At 51.0% G+C, this 14,306-nt stretch overlaps 2 protein-coding genes across 2 annotated transcripts; one reads left to right on the forward strand and one right to left on the reverse strand.

Annotated features, from left to right (window-relative positions):
• Window positions 1-6,230: 6,230 nt before the first annotated feature.
• LOC130580088 (cobalamin binding intrinsic factor-like) lies at window positions 6,231-8,258 on the forward strand. Its single transcript, XM_057377361.1, has 9 exons — window positions 6,231-6,330; window positions 6,411-6,593; window positions 6,701-6,844; window positions 6,919-7,062; window positions 7,141-7,316; window positions 7,402-7,639; window positions 7,750-7,891; window positions 7,969-8,087; window positions 8,163-8,258. Exons 1-9 carry the CDS (start codon window positions 6,261-6,263, stop codon window positions 8,222-8,224), a joined length of 1,278 nt encoding a protein of 425 aa, XP_057233344.1. The 5' UTR covers window positions 6,231-6,260; the 3' UTR covers window positions 8,225-8,258.
• A 3,557-nt stretch (window positions 8,259-11,815) lies between these two features.
• On the reverse strand, window positions 11,816-14,102 carry FEN1 (flap structure-specific endonuclease 1). Its single transcript, XM_057377356.1, has one exon. The coding sequence runs from the start codon at window positions 14,016-14,018 to the stop codon at window positions 12,765-12,767; it is 1,254 nt and encodes a 417-aa protein (XP_057233339.1). The 5' UTR covers window positions 14,019-14,102; the 3' UTR covers window positions 11,816-12,764.
• Between the last annotated feature and the right edge of the window lie 204 nt (window positions 14,103-14,306).

The raw sequence follows: 14,306 nt of genomic DNA on the forward strand, positions 1-14,306 counted from the left end.
TCATAATCTTTTCTCTGGGTCGTGAACTCATCTAGCCCTCTGRGTATGCAAAGTTAGGAATTATGTAGGTTAGTACTGCAGCAACAGAAATCCCCTTGAGAATCTTCCCTCAGTGCCTCAGTCCTGTGYTGCCTGAAGAAGGGTGAGGGTCAGGTTACTCTACAGAACAAAGCATAAGAAAAACAATCTCTTTTTTTTGCCATATAAATCACCACTGCCTGAGTCAAGAAGCAAATTGTACTCTCTAATTKCAGGTTGTCAGAAACAAGTATGCTTTCCAGTTCAGTGTAATAAGGAATGGTAGTGACTAACTGATCTAATGTCTAAAAACTACTCATTGTCTCCTTTTTCTGACTTTGAGAAAACTGAAAAGCTCGTGTCTTATTAATATGRCCCACTTTTTTTAGACATACATATTTTTTCAGAATATTTCTAGATTAGATTTCAAGACAGCCRTAAATCTATGTTTGAAAATACCCTAGAAAATAGCTGAGGTTTGTTTGTACAAAATGCTTTTGAGAAATGCTTAGTGCTTAGCAGATTATGCAGCAAAATTTTCAAGGCCAAAATCAAATYTAATCTAATCAAAAACAATTCACTGGAACTTTCTGGAGGAAAGGATAAGCAGCTGGTCCACTTACATGATATCTTTTTCTAGGATTTTCAGAAGTATGGATGTAATGTAGAGATGCTCACACTCCAAAGCCACTGAGTGCTTGAAAAAGCCGTTTATAATAAAATTTTAATAAGCACATTGATTACTTGGGAACCTAAATTCCCATTTTGAAAATGAGGTAGGCACTGACAAGCTCAACTGTTCTAAAAATGTAAGTGACTCAACATACATTATTCCCCAACTCTCATGCACATATCCAATGTAAATTAAGYTTTTTATCTTTTAAGGAATAGAATYATTGCAAATGGCAACTATTTTTCTAATGATATCCAAGCAAATAAAGAGACTATATATACCATCTCCARACTCTATTTTTATGTCCAAATCTGAAATTAATTCATCTTGAAGTTAGCTAAGGACACTTTTTTTAGTCTTCCAATTTGAGCAAGATGACTTCCATAGCTGTGGGCAGTTTGTAGTAGATTTCTCAAAGAGCACCGAAACCTAACTAGAAAATACAACTGCTTATGGCAGGAATGTTTATATTAAGAAATATATTTTAGGCAAATATCTTTAATAGTTATTTTCACCAGAAGGGATTACCWGAAAAGAAGGAAGGTGGCAACACATGTGTTTGCACCTCTTGCTASCAGGGAAACATAAAGAAAAATTTAGTTTCTTTCCACAGATTCATTCTAAGTAGTCTGCCAAAATCTTAGCACAAAAGCCCCACTCCCCTTCTGCCAGATAAGGGGATTTCAGGAGAAACAGTGCACCCAAACCCGTATTTCCTTCCCCCCATCCAACTGTGCTGGATGAGGAACAGCGCAGTTTGCAGCTTCCTCAGCCTCAACATGGAGCTGTGTGTTGGGGACTTGCCTTTCTCTTTTGCTTTTTTCTTGCATCCAGCAATACCTTCAGTGCCTTCCTGTCTCAAAAGGACTTTCCATAAACTAATTTTTTTTTTAATTCCCCAAACATTTTCTAACATTCAGCAATCTGCTGAGCTTTGGAGATGATTTCTTATTTGAGCACAAATTTTCCTTTTTCTTAATTTTTTCACAGCACTTTGCACAATAGTAACTMATTTCAGAATCATGGGCATCTCCATCTGGGCCAAGTCTCTAAGAACTTAGTATTCTAAATAAAAAATTTGAAAAAACCTAAAGCAAAATATTTAAGGACCTAGCAGATCTCTTAGGATCTGCTTGAGACAAGGACAGAAATACATTGGCTCACAGAAACCAACCTAGTTTTATGAATTCTAGTTTTATTTCCAGACAGTATCCAACACCTTGTCTAAAAGAACAGCACCCATCTAACCTACASATACATTAATCACACACACACTGTGATAAACTAATGCCAGCATTCTGATAGAGTTATTTATCTATATAAATATTAATATACATTCATTAGCAATAAACTAATACCAGTATTCATGCCTGAATTGTGAAGATGGAAATTTAGGATACAACATCTGCAAACTCAACAGGATTACTCAAAGCACTAAGCTGCTTGTGGGGAAAAAAAAGCACATAGATAGATAGAAAAGCACATGATAGATAGATGTCATGTAGCATCTATAGGTAACACAGGAAAAAAAAATTGAGCAGAAATCTAAAACTCTCCTTTGCTATATATGGAACTTTCTTACCGAGGATAGTGCTCTAGAATTTTCACCCATTTTTCTTTTCTGCTTYTGTCACACGTGTAAAAGATTTCTGCCAGTATGCAGCAGTCACTACAACCTTGGACAGGAGATGTGTCGTGGTTGTGGTTGGACTCTGGCCAGACGCCAGGCACTCAAAACAGCTACTMACTCACTCTSTCCCCTACCACAGCTRGGCAGAGGAGAGGGGGRAAAAGATTAACAAAGAATTCATGAGTCGAGATAAGGAACGGGACGAAACACTTCAAAGGGCAAAGCAGGCTTAACTTGAAGTTGCAAAGTGAATTTTTTACGAACAGAGACAGAGGAAGATAATGAGAAGTAAAATAACCCTTAAAAACACGCTTTCTTCCCCCCAACCCCTCCCTCCTTGCCACACACAGTGCAGGGGACAGGCCCTTGAGGTTTTGGTCAGCTCGTTCTGGGGTCTTCTGCTAATGAGGGAGAGGAATCCTTCCCCTGCTGCTCCGTGGGGTCCTGTGGGGTCCCACGTGAATTCCTGCAGTGATCAAATCTCACGAGCAGTCGTCCTAAAACCGCTGCAACGTGAGCTCCTCCCACGGGCAAACAGTTCTCCCAAATACGCAGTGGGGTGGGTCACTCGTCCATGGGGTCAGTCCTCCAGGGACAGGCAGCTCCACCGGGAAACAGGGCCCCCTCTCTCCCATGGATCTACCACTGGATCACGGGCTCCTCCAGACATCCACCGGCTCCGGCGTGGGCACCGCCCCACGGGCTGTGGGTGGATCTCTGCATCCCCCATGGATCCCACGGGGTGTGGGTGGATCTCTGCATCCCCCATGGATCCCCATGGGCTGTGGGTGGATCTCCGCATCCCCCATGGATCCCATGGGCTGTGAGTGGATCTCCACATCCCCATGGATGCCACGGGCTCTAGGGGTGGATCTCTGCATCCCCCATGGATCTCTGCGGGTGGATCTCTGCATCCCCGTGGATCCCACGGGCTGCGGGTGGATCTCTGCATTCCCGTGGATCTCTGTGGGTGGATCTCTGCATCCCCCATGGATCCCACAGGCTGTGGGTGTATCTCCGCACCCCTATGGATCCCACAGGCTCTAGGGGTGGATCTCTGCATCCCCGTGGATCCCATGGGCTGTGGGTGGATCTCTGCATCCCCCGTGGACCCTACAGGCTCTAGGGGTGGATCTCTGCATCCCCATGGATCCTACGGGCTGTGGGTGGATCTCCACACCCCTATGGATCCCACAGGCTCTAGGGGTGGATCTCTGCATCCCCGTGGATCCCATGGGCTGTGGGTGGATCTCTGCATCCCCATGGATCCCACAGGCTCTAGGGGTGGATCTCTGCATCCCCATGGATCCCATGGGCTGTGGGTGGATCTCTGCATCCCGGTGGATCACACAGGTTGTGGGTGGATCTCTGCATCCCCGTGGATCTCCACGGGCTGTGGGTGGATCTCTGCATCCCCATGGATCTCTGTGGGTGGATCTCTGCATCCCCTATGGATCCCATGGGCTGTGGGTGGATCTCCGCACCCCTATGGATCCCACGGGCTCTAGGGGTGGATCTCTGCACCCCTATGGATCCCCATGGGTTGTGGGTGGATCTCTGCATCCCCGTGGATCCCACGGGCTCTAGGGGTGGATCTCTTCACCCCCGCGGACCCCAGGGGCTCCAGGGCACAGCTGTTCCACCATCAGCACAGGTGTCCCACAGTCCCCCCGTCCCCTCACGCCGTCCCCTCACGAGCCTTTCCCGCCGCGGAGCGGGGGCTCACAGCGCCCCCTGCCGGCCCGGCCCTCACCGCGCCTCACCCGCCGCCAAACAGCGGAAACCTCAACGAGGTTTATTATATTAATAAATATATTGCGCTGCTTTAGGCTGACATTGACTTCATTTTCTTCCTCGTAGCTGTAGAGGAATGTATTCTGGATTTAGTATGAGGGTAATCCTAATAACACACTGATATTTTGACATGGCCAGGACAGCTGACCCAAACTGGCCAAGGGGATATTTCACACCATGCCCACTAGATAAAGTTACCTGAAAGTGGGGCTGATTGTGGTTTGGGGGTGGGTTTAGCATTGGTCAGCAGGTGGTGAGTAATATACTGTGCACCACTTKTTTTTCTTGGGTTCTCTCTCTCCCCCTCTCCCCCATCCCCCTTTAATCACTATTCTTACTATTGTCAGGAAAATTAATCCACAAGCACCAGAGGCTTATGTCCAAAAAGGAGACAAAGGTGTCCCACAACTTTATTCATGAATAAAGGGAGAGGTCATGGGCATTTCCCATGGGGTCTCTCAAATTGCTAGAGGATGCAGCCTCTTTTTATCCCAATTTCCTGACCATTCCCTCTCTCTTTCTCCATTGGTTGAGGTACTTGAGAAGTACAGGCTCCCCAAAACACCTAATGAAACCCCCCTCTTCTATCATACATTGCCCCCTTTCAATATACATCTCTGTGTCTCTGCTCTGGTAGTCTATTAACATAGTCTGGGGTAAGTCAATCAGTGGAATTCCTATGGAAATCCTTCCTGTTGTTTCCTTCTGTCTCCCAGTATCAGCCTTAYCTTACCCYCMRAGTCAGAGTTTGTTTGTAAAGACACTTCCTTCTCATTCCTTTCACTCCTGATGTCCATGAGGGTGAGGAGGCAGTTTTGGATATTCTCTCCTGSAGAGTCAGACAGAAGCATGTATATCTTTGTGGTCCCTTCCAAGCCAAATYACACCATGATTCCATGACAGGATCAGCACCTATCCCAATTCGATTCCAGGAACATCCTCCCACTAACCCAGACCTTTCCTTTTCCTACCCCACATGGGGGATGTGTTGCCGAGTACCCCGGGTACCCCATTAACCCAGACCTTTCCTTTTCCTACACCACATCTCCCACCACACTGGGGTGTCCTTAATGGCACCATCACCTCTAGGATTCCCCCACCCTGTTTCTCCTCCCCTCCCAAAAGCACAAAACGAGTCCAAGTGCCCTGGCCAGCAGCTCTATGCTTCCATAAAGCCTTTCCCACATAAACATACTCCCAAAAAAGGGAGAGCAGGGCAGGCCCCCAAAGTTCCCCCAGCTCCTGTCCTGCAGGCTGGCGGCTGCCCCAGGCACAGGGAATGTCCCCGAGGATGGTCCCTCATCCTGGATTGTCCCATGGGACACTGCAAAGTGCTTGAGGAGGGCAAGCTTTGCTCAGCAGCCACCAAACCATCTGGGTGTTATCTGCAGCATTCCCATCCTGAATCCAAATCCAGCACTGTGCCAGTTACTGAGAAGATTCCCCATCCCTGTCAAAACCAGGGCAGCAGCCAGGACACCCTGTGTCCAGCTGGACATCTCCAGAAGGATTCTGTGAGGGACAAGGCCAAAATTCCTTCTACAATCCCTAAAAACAGGCACTGCCTTCCCATCACCTATGAGCTGAGTGACCTTACAGCAGCAAGGTAAGAAACCAGTYAGACAGGAATTTCCCTCCGTTATCCTGAGCTGCCTGTGCCTGACGCAGACACTGTCCTTGAATYCCTTCCCAGTAGTGCCCAGTATGACCTTCTCCACCATTTTTTCCTGGTATTGAGGTTAGATTAGCAGTGCTAGAGTTTCTTGGAAAAAATTCAAGCCCTCCCTGTAAAGCAAGATACAGCTGGAGAGCACCCAGCCRGCATGGACCTCCTTGGGCTTCCAGGACCTTGGGGAGATGATTGAGGTGGTCCCTTCTGGGATGTACTGGGATGAATCCCTTCTAACCTCACAGCCTCATGGATACTGAACTGGTCCAAGTGGTTCCCAGTRATCCTAAATGGAAAATCACCATCCCTCCTCCCCTGCTGGACACACAGATAAGCCTGCGGTGTTTGGCAGAGCCAGTGGGAGAGCAGGTGACCAGAGAAGGACACTGGGAACAGCTAAAAGCAGAGAGGACGCCCAGAGAGCCGAATTCCCACAGGACTCTGCCACTCTGAGTGGGTCAATTTGCTCTGAGAGGATGCTTGGCATGGCTTTGGGCATCGGGGTCCTGCTGGCCCTGCTGGGCTGCACAGCCACCGAGGGCTGTGGTGAGTGTCACCCACCCACGGAGAGCTGGGAGAGACCACAGATGGGACACAGATCCCGGTGACCTCCCCTGTCCTTCCAGTGGCCCCACAGGAATTGGTCTCCCAGCTGCTCCAGCGCTTGGAGGGATCTGTCAATCTCCATGAAGCAGCAAATCCCAGCGTCCTGCTGGCCATGAACCTGGCYGGGGGGGACAGAGATGGCCCCATCTTCAAGTGGCTGCTCCAGGAGATCAAGGAGGAGGCAGTGAAGAGAGCCCACAAAGGTAGGGAGGGGAAAGGAGGGAAAGCACCTGCTCCTGGGGGACCAGGTTTCCACCACTTGTTGGGGTGCCCAGCCCAGCATWCCCCAGCTGTCCTCTTGTCCCCACAGACATGACCTCAGGACAAGTGGCTCTGCACGTCCTCGCCCTYCTCTCCTCCTGCCAGGACCCCCAGCGTGTCCATGCCCTGGACCAAAGCATTGACCTGATCCATGTCCTGCAGCAGAAAACAGATGAGGAGATGGCCCAACTGGGTTTGTTGGGAATTGGGGGCCYGGCGGTGTCACTGTCCCCATACCTTGTCATCTTGCCACTGTTTGCTTTGCAGAGACGGAGGGGATTCCCAAAACTTCCCTGTACAGCATGAGCCTGGACACTCTGGCCCTGTGCCTGGCTGAGGCAGGCGGTGCCCAAGGGCCATCAGTGGCSCTGGCCAAGCGGGTGCTCAGCCCCGAGAGCCAACTCTCCCTGGGTAAGGGATCCCTCTGCTCCCACATTCTCACTCCTGGAGTCTATCCGGGGGCTTTGCAGTGACTCTGGGATCCCACAGACACCCGTGCCATGGTGGCGCTGGCGCTGGCCTGTGTCTACAGCAATGTGGAGCTGCAGGATGTGCAGGAACTGCTCCTGGAGGCATTTTGGACAGTGAGCAACAGCCTTCTGGATGAGCAGGAGAAGGGGAATGGCATGATCGGGAATATCTACAGCATGGGGCTGGCCCTGCAGGTAGGGGAGGTCACAGGGGAGTGTGGTGTCACAGTACCTGGTCCCATTCCCAGATGTGTTGTTCCACCTCCCATCTGCTCCACAGGCGCTGCAGGCCACAAGGGAGTTTTATGCCCCACGGAAGTGGGATTGTGCCCAGGCTTTCTCCGTGGTGTCTAGCCATGACTACCAGCAGCCCATGGCCATTGCCCAGGTGCTGCCAGCCCTGGTGGGCAGGTCCTACCTGGATGTGGCTGGCCTGGACTGCAGTGCCACAAAGGATGTATCCCCAAGCCGACAGCTGCTCTTGTCCCCAACACTGGGGACACATGGCGTTCCCAGAGGTATGCTGATCCCACCTAGAGTTCCCCAGACCCCGCAGGGATGAAGCTCCTGCCCTGTGCCCCATGGGGGTGCACCAGGTGCCCACCTTGCCCCTCTCTCCCTTACACAGCTCCCATCCTGGTGCATTACTCCATCACCAACACGCTCCAAGGAAAACACTTCCAATACTCCACCACGGTGACAGTCCCAAGTGGCTCCACGCTGCTGCAGGTGCTGGAGGTGGCAGCAGAGAAGAACCCCCAAATCTTTAGGTGAGAGCCAGAGTGGATTTGGGGGTGGGATTTGACATCTCCTGGCCCAGGCCTGATCCTCCTCACYTCTCCACCAGCTTCGAGACAGAGATGACATCCTGGGGCCCCATGGTGGTGTCCATCCACGGGCTGGCTGCCAGCACAGATGACAGGACCTATTGGCAGTTCCTCAGTGCTGGGGATGCCCTTGATAAAGGTGGGGGCCTTGGAGAGGAGGGGAAGACTTGGCTGGGGTCTCCATGTCCCAACCTCATACATCCCTCTGCTTCAGGGGTGGGCAGCTACAAGCCACACGATGGGGAGCACATCCAGGCCGTCTTCAGCACCTACTGATACCACCAAGACACCCTGGACCTCGCCATGGACCAATAAAGTGCCGTTGCAGCATGTCCCTGTGTCTGCATGTCTCTGGGAGAAAACACAGCTCACACCCCTTCTGTCTTCCTTCCTGCTTAATTCTGTGAGCTCAACTCCTCTCCTTCTCTTCCCCACCACCACACACAAAAACAGCTTCACCCAAACTTCCCTGGACATCAACAAAGCCTTTTCCCAGCAGCCAGAGGGTTCTTCCTTTGGCCACATTGCTGTGGCTTCAGTTCAATCAGTTCTGATCTCCTCACAAGCTCTCATGGCATAAATCAGATGCAATTAGCTCATTTTAAGTACTACAATCCCAATTACCATTAGCCTGAGGCCACCAGGATTTCCCCCTGAATTCTGGAGATAGTGGCCTGGGGTCCCATCTGTGTCACCAAAGGTTGCAGTCAAGGGGGAAATGATTCTAATCTCGATTCCATGACTCCATCTCTGGCTGGGAGTCACCAGCAACTGCCAGCTGGGTCCCAACTGCGCTCCAGACAGGTGCAGCCTCATTCCCTACTCCCACTGGGCCTTGTCCAGCCAGTCCTGCAGCCTGGTCCTGCTCCCAGATGGACCCTTCCCACCCAAACCATTCTGTTTTTATGGTCACTGTCTCCAGAAGGAGATGTGAGGGATTCGATCCAAACTCATCCTAACACCCCGAAAAACAGCATCCACGACCTTCCATCATCTCCAGGACATGTGATTTTATCCAAGACATCAAACCAGTCAGCCAGGACAATCCCATCCTCAACCCATAGTGATGGTGCCACCCCTTCAGGTCCTTCTGTGACCACACAGATAAACTAGAACTGTGTGGCAGTTCCAGAGCAGGTGTGGGAGGGCTGGTGCTCCACTGGAGATGACATTCTTGCCCTGTGCCCTGTGGGATGTCCCAGGTTCCCAGTCTGCCCCTCTCTCCCTTCCCCTCTCCCATCTCAGTGTAGCTCTCCAATACCAACACACTCCACAGAAAACTTTCCCTTCTCCGCCTCAGTGGTTTGGTTGCTTGCTTTTGTAGGATACAYGGGATTTTCTTCGCAGTAGGYGGCACAGYCCTGGGTTTGGATTCAGGATGRGAATGCTGTGGCTAACACAGAGATGGTGTGTGTGGTGATTGCTGAGAAAAGCTYGCCCTCTTCAAGCACTTTGCAGTGTCCCATGYGTGGGACAATGCATGTACCCAGCTCTGTCAGGCAGGAGGTGACACCATCATYCCCCTCATCGCTGTGTCCTACTTGGCTGAGATTCTTCCATGTGTTCTGTCCAGAGGGGCCACCAGTGCCCACATGGAGCCCCTCTCCCTGCCTGAAGCACTGGGGTGACCTGAGGGTGTGAGCACTAGGGTGAGGCAGGGCTGTGACATCACACAGGTGTCCTCGCCTGCAGCACTGTGACATCAGCACCGTGTCTCTACAGGACTCCTATCATCACTCCCTGGCTCCCAGTGCAGCCACCATGGGATGTGGGTGAAGCCATGAGTTTCCTGCTCCCCACACTTGTGCTGGCGGGCACTACGGCCGTCCTGCTGGCCAAGCGCATTTGGACATGGAAGCACCCCAGGAACCAGGCCACGGGATTCCAGTGCAGCCGAGCAGCCCCAGTGGAGACCCCTCCCCACGGCCCCGCTGCCCCCGGCAGCCGCCTGTACATCCCCTGCGGCTGCAGCCCTTGCTGCACCCCCTGTGCGACAGCGGCCCAGGAGCTGCAGGACCTGGTGACCTCGCTGTGGCCHGGGATGTCCTTCCCACAGGACTCAGAGATGTGGCGGCTGTCGTGGGAGGACCTGGAGCAGCTGCTGGAACGAGGCCACCTGCCCTGCTGCACCTCCTCCTGCTCCTCCGGGAGCCTCCAGCCCTTCAGGAGCCGGTGYCCAAGATTCTCCACCCGTCGGAAAACACCTGTTACAGGAAAAGGCTCAGTCCTCCGCAGAACACGACGCTGGTTGAGATCCTCCACCCTTCCAAGAATGTCCTTCCCTTGGAAAGGCTCCTCCACTCCTGCCAAGACCCTCTGTAATTTGTGTTGTGCTCCAGTTGGAACCTGGGCTCTTCCTGTTAAGACGCAAGCGGAAGCCACCTGCAGCCACCAGTGCCCAATCCATGGCTGCCAGGATCCTGCGGTGGAGCCATCTCAGAAGACTCTCCGCATGCTGCTGGACAAGAGGCTCCAGCGGCAAAGGCACCTGTTCTCATGTCCAGGGTGCTCCCTGGAGCTGGCTGTGAAGGAGAAGGTTAAGGAGGATCTCCACACTTTGGCTATTTCCAGCAAAGATGTCCATCCCTGCCAGAGCCTCCATGAGATCGGCTCGACTCCAGATGGAGGAGCCCATGTGGACAGGTCTCTCTGCTGCCTTGGAGCCRTGGGTATCCAGGGAACCCACAAGAAACCCACGGCCAGGAAAATGCAACCAGGAGCCTGGACCATTCTAACAAAGTGTTCCCAGGAGCGAGTGGCCAAGCAGGAAGTGTCTTGGAGCTACTGGTGCCCAGTGCACGGCTCGCAGGACACTGCAGCAGTGCCACAGAACAAGACGCTCCGGGCACTGCTGGACAAGAGACTCCAGCGGGAAAAGGCRCACCCCATTTTCCAGGGAGCTCTCGGGAGATGGTTGTCACGCRTCAGGATGCAGCTCATGGCAGCAGCTGGCACACTCCATAGCTTTCTTTGTGGTAAATAAATTAGGGGTTTCCCCGAAAGCTGAGAGCTCCCACTGTTCTGGTTTCAGATGGGATAGGGTTCCTTTCTTTCCAGGAGCTGGCACATATTGCATTTGGATTCAGGATGGGAATGCTGTGGGTAACACATGGGTCATGGTCCAGCCAGCCAGAAAACTGGGATGAAGAAGCTGAAAATTCATTTAATTAAAACTAAGAGGTAGAAAAGAGGACAATGAATTAAAGTATCTCTGTTTCCCGGAGGGGAGATCATCCATACCTGCTAACCCTGTGACCTCCAAATCCCCTGTGCCCTCTCTGATCAGCTCTGCTGGGTCCCTRGCTTTCCATAGCACTTGCTCCCAGGAGAAAGAGTGGTACCAGAATTCATTAATAGTTTGTCAGAAGCAGTGGGAATCTTTGTTTAAAATGAGAAATGGAGGAAAAACAGAGTGAAATATCATGAAGCATCAGGCAGGGAGGGGGTGGTGTGTCCTAGGTTAGCTTTTTGCTCCCATTRAATTCATTCAAACCACAACATGGTGGAAAAGCAGCTTTTAGAGTTCTCTGCCAAGGTTTTATCCTAAAAAGTTGGTGACACTGGGAAAATCAAGATAATTCCTAAAATCTAATATAAGAAAAATAAACAATTTAGGGATATACTGCTTATCAGATTTTGCCCCTGAATTGGTAAATTACCCAGACTTATTTCCAAATATTACTATTTTTAAATCATTTTTTACCCCTCTACCACAAAACCATTCCTGCACCTATGAAGATATTTGGAGATAAACAAYGAATACCTAAATGTGTCAATCCATAATTATTTTTTCCTCAGGAGTTTCTGAATAAAGAGAATCCAAAGCAAGGAAACAAAAATCCCAATTTTAGAAATATTAATGGATAATAAATATTAAATAAGTATTAATTTCCCCACAAAAAAAGCCAGCTTATTTTCCAAATTGTCAAAGAGCAGACACATGGATTTTTGATGTCTACGAAGCATCCAAAGATCTTAAACTTGGAATTCTCAGAGTCCCAGAGTGCGCTTGGTTTGTTGGCTGTTACAGAATTCCCTCTAAAACTGGSATTTTAATTTAAAAGCATGGTTTAAGCCACTTCTCCAGAGAAACAGAAACAGTATTGTTGTGTTTAAATTTTATTCTGGAAACAAAATCCCTCCTGTGGTTCTGACAAGCAAAAAACTGTAGAAAATACAGAATAAAATAAGAACTAAGAAGTTTTCATTCTCATCCTGGGACCTGTAAGTGCGTACAAAACGGAAAMRTGCCTCTGGAATTCAGTRACTGAAGAGGCTGCAGTTCTAGGCRTATGGATATTTTTATTTTTAAGCATTTCTAAGCAAATTTCCAGCTGGGAGAGCTGCAGTCTGGGCTCCACTTTCCTTGGATTATGCACTAAAAGCGGGCCASGACATTGCTGGAATTGAGATCACAACAGGGTTTTAAACAAGGAGAGTGACCAAGAAAAGGGAAGGAAAAACCTTAATAAACTCTCTGAAGGGAGAATTTTACCTCACTACTTGAAGYCTCCTTTCCAATTCCAGCTTGTATTCTACTACTATCTTCCCAGTTTCTGCTTRCATCTCCCTCTTTCATGATGGCTGGGGTTGGGATGAAATCTAGTTTGTCCTGAGTCTGCTCTGCAACTGTTCAACTATGAAATTCTGAAATTTGGGCGTGTTTGTGCCCAGAAACTGTTCCACTCCTGGCCTCACCTGTTCCTTCCCAGCACTAGCATGCAGCAGTCACACACAACTGTCTGTCATTAGTCTAAAATTCCTCATTATGCCCCAAAAAAACCCAGTCCTAGATGTTTGCAGGTGCCCAATCTGGTTACTTTGCCCTTTTAGTCTTTGCGGCTGTGGCACTGTTGGACTTGGCTTTCTTCTTAGCCGCTCCCTTGGGCTCTGGCTCCTTGCGCTTGGCTGAGGTGATGGATCCTGTGACYTTGAAGAAGTCATCGAGCCGGCCCTGGGTGCTCCCCTGGCGGCTCTTGCTCAGCCTCCTGACGCCGTTCCGGATGCGCTCCTCATTGAACTGCTTCTCCCCGCACATGAACTGCACCAGCTGCTCCTCGTCCGGCTCGCTCCACTTCAGCTCCACGGCATCGGGATCAATCACRTCAGGCTCCAGGAAGAGCTTCTGAGCCTCCCGGTGCAGCCARTTCTCAGGCAAGGGGTACTTCTTGGTGTCGAGCTGCTGCACAATCCTCTCGATGGATTTGTGCTCCCGGATGAGCTCCACAGCACGCTTCGGCCCAATGCCGCGGATGCTGGCACAGTAGTCGCAGCCCAGCAGGATGCACAGGTCCACAAACTGCTCCCAGGTCAGCTGCAGATCCTGCAGGATCCGGTTCAGATGGAACTCCTGGATGGGCAGCTTCTTGGTCTCRCTGGCTGTCAGGTGCCGCATCAACACGGGGCTGCCGAAGGTGAGGCAATCCATGTCCTCCGTGGCGGCGGCGTACACCTTCCCAGCCTTCACCAGCGCGGCACAGCTGGCCTCCGCCTCTCCCGGTGCCTCCACGTAGGGAATTCCCATCAGTGTCAGCAGCTTCTTGCACTCCTGCGTGTGYTGTGGGGTCACCTTGACCAGCCTCTTGCTGTACTTCTCAATATTCTCCTCCTCCCCAGCCTCCTGCGCTTCCTGCAGGTGCCTCTCCGCCTCAGCCCGACGCTCCGTGCGCTTCGCCAGCTCCCCGGATTTCAGCTGCGGGGGCTTCCCATCGAACACATACACCGGCTTGATGCCGTTCTCCACCATGCGGATGGTGCGGTAGAACATTCCCATGAGGTGGCTGGTGGTTTCCCCRTCCTCGTTCTGGAGCACATCAGCTCCCTGCCGCACGGCAATCAGGAATTGGTAGATGCTCATGGAGGCGTCGATGGCCACTTTCCGGCCAAAGTAGGACTTGATGTCATTCTCCCGGATGGCCCCAGGAGCCACATCAGCAATAAGCTTGGCCAAGCCATGGATTCCCATCCTGGGGAAGGGAAAAGGGGATGTTAAAAGCACGYTCTGCATGAAGAATGCTGGGCCACCCAAAGAGAGAGAAGCAAAGAGGGCAATGCTTCCCCTGCAAACCATCACTGCAAGGGCTGTGGCTTCTACTGGCTGCTATTATCCCTATTCAGGCTTCAGCTGTTATCCCAAGATCAGCTTCAGGCCATCCTTATCCTTCACCATCCGCTCACCTCGGTCCATCACTACTCCCTACCTCAGCCCTTCCCATCCAAATCCCCTTCCCAAAAATTCGACTATGCCCACCAATACCATCATCCAGGCCCCATCGCCTCCCTATTCTTATCTCCTTACTTCTCAACTCCCCAGGGACCATCAGTTCCTTTTCCCCTCACCCCCTCAGATCTCCCGCTC

The sequence above is a fragment of the Malurus melanocephalus genome, unplaced genomic scaffold (genome assembly GCF_030028575.1).
Source record: "Malurus melanocephalus ecotype Western Australia unplaced genomic scaffold, MMel_1.1 scaffold_310, whole genome shotgun sequence".
Taxonomy (NCBI): Eukaryota; Metazoa; Chordata; class Aves; order Passeriformes; family Maluridae; genus Malurus; species Malurus melanocephalus.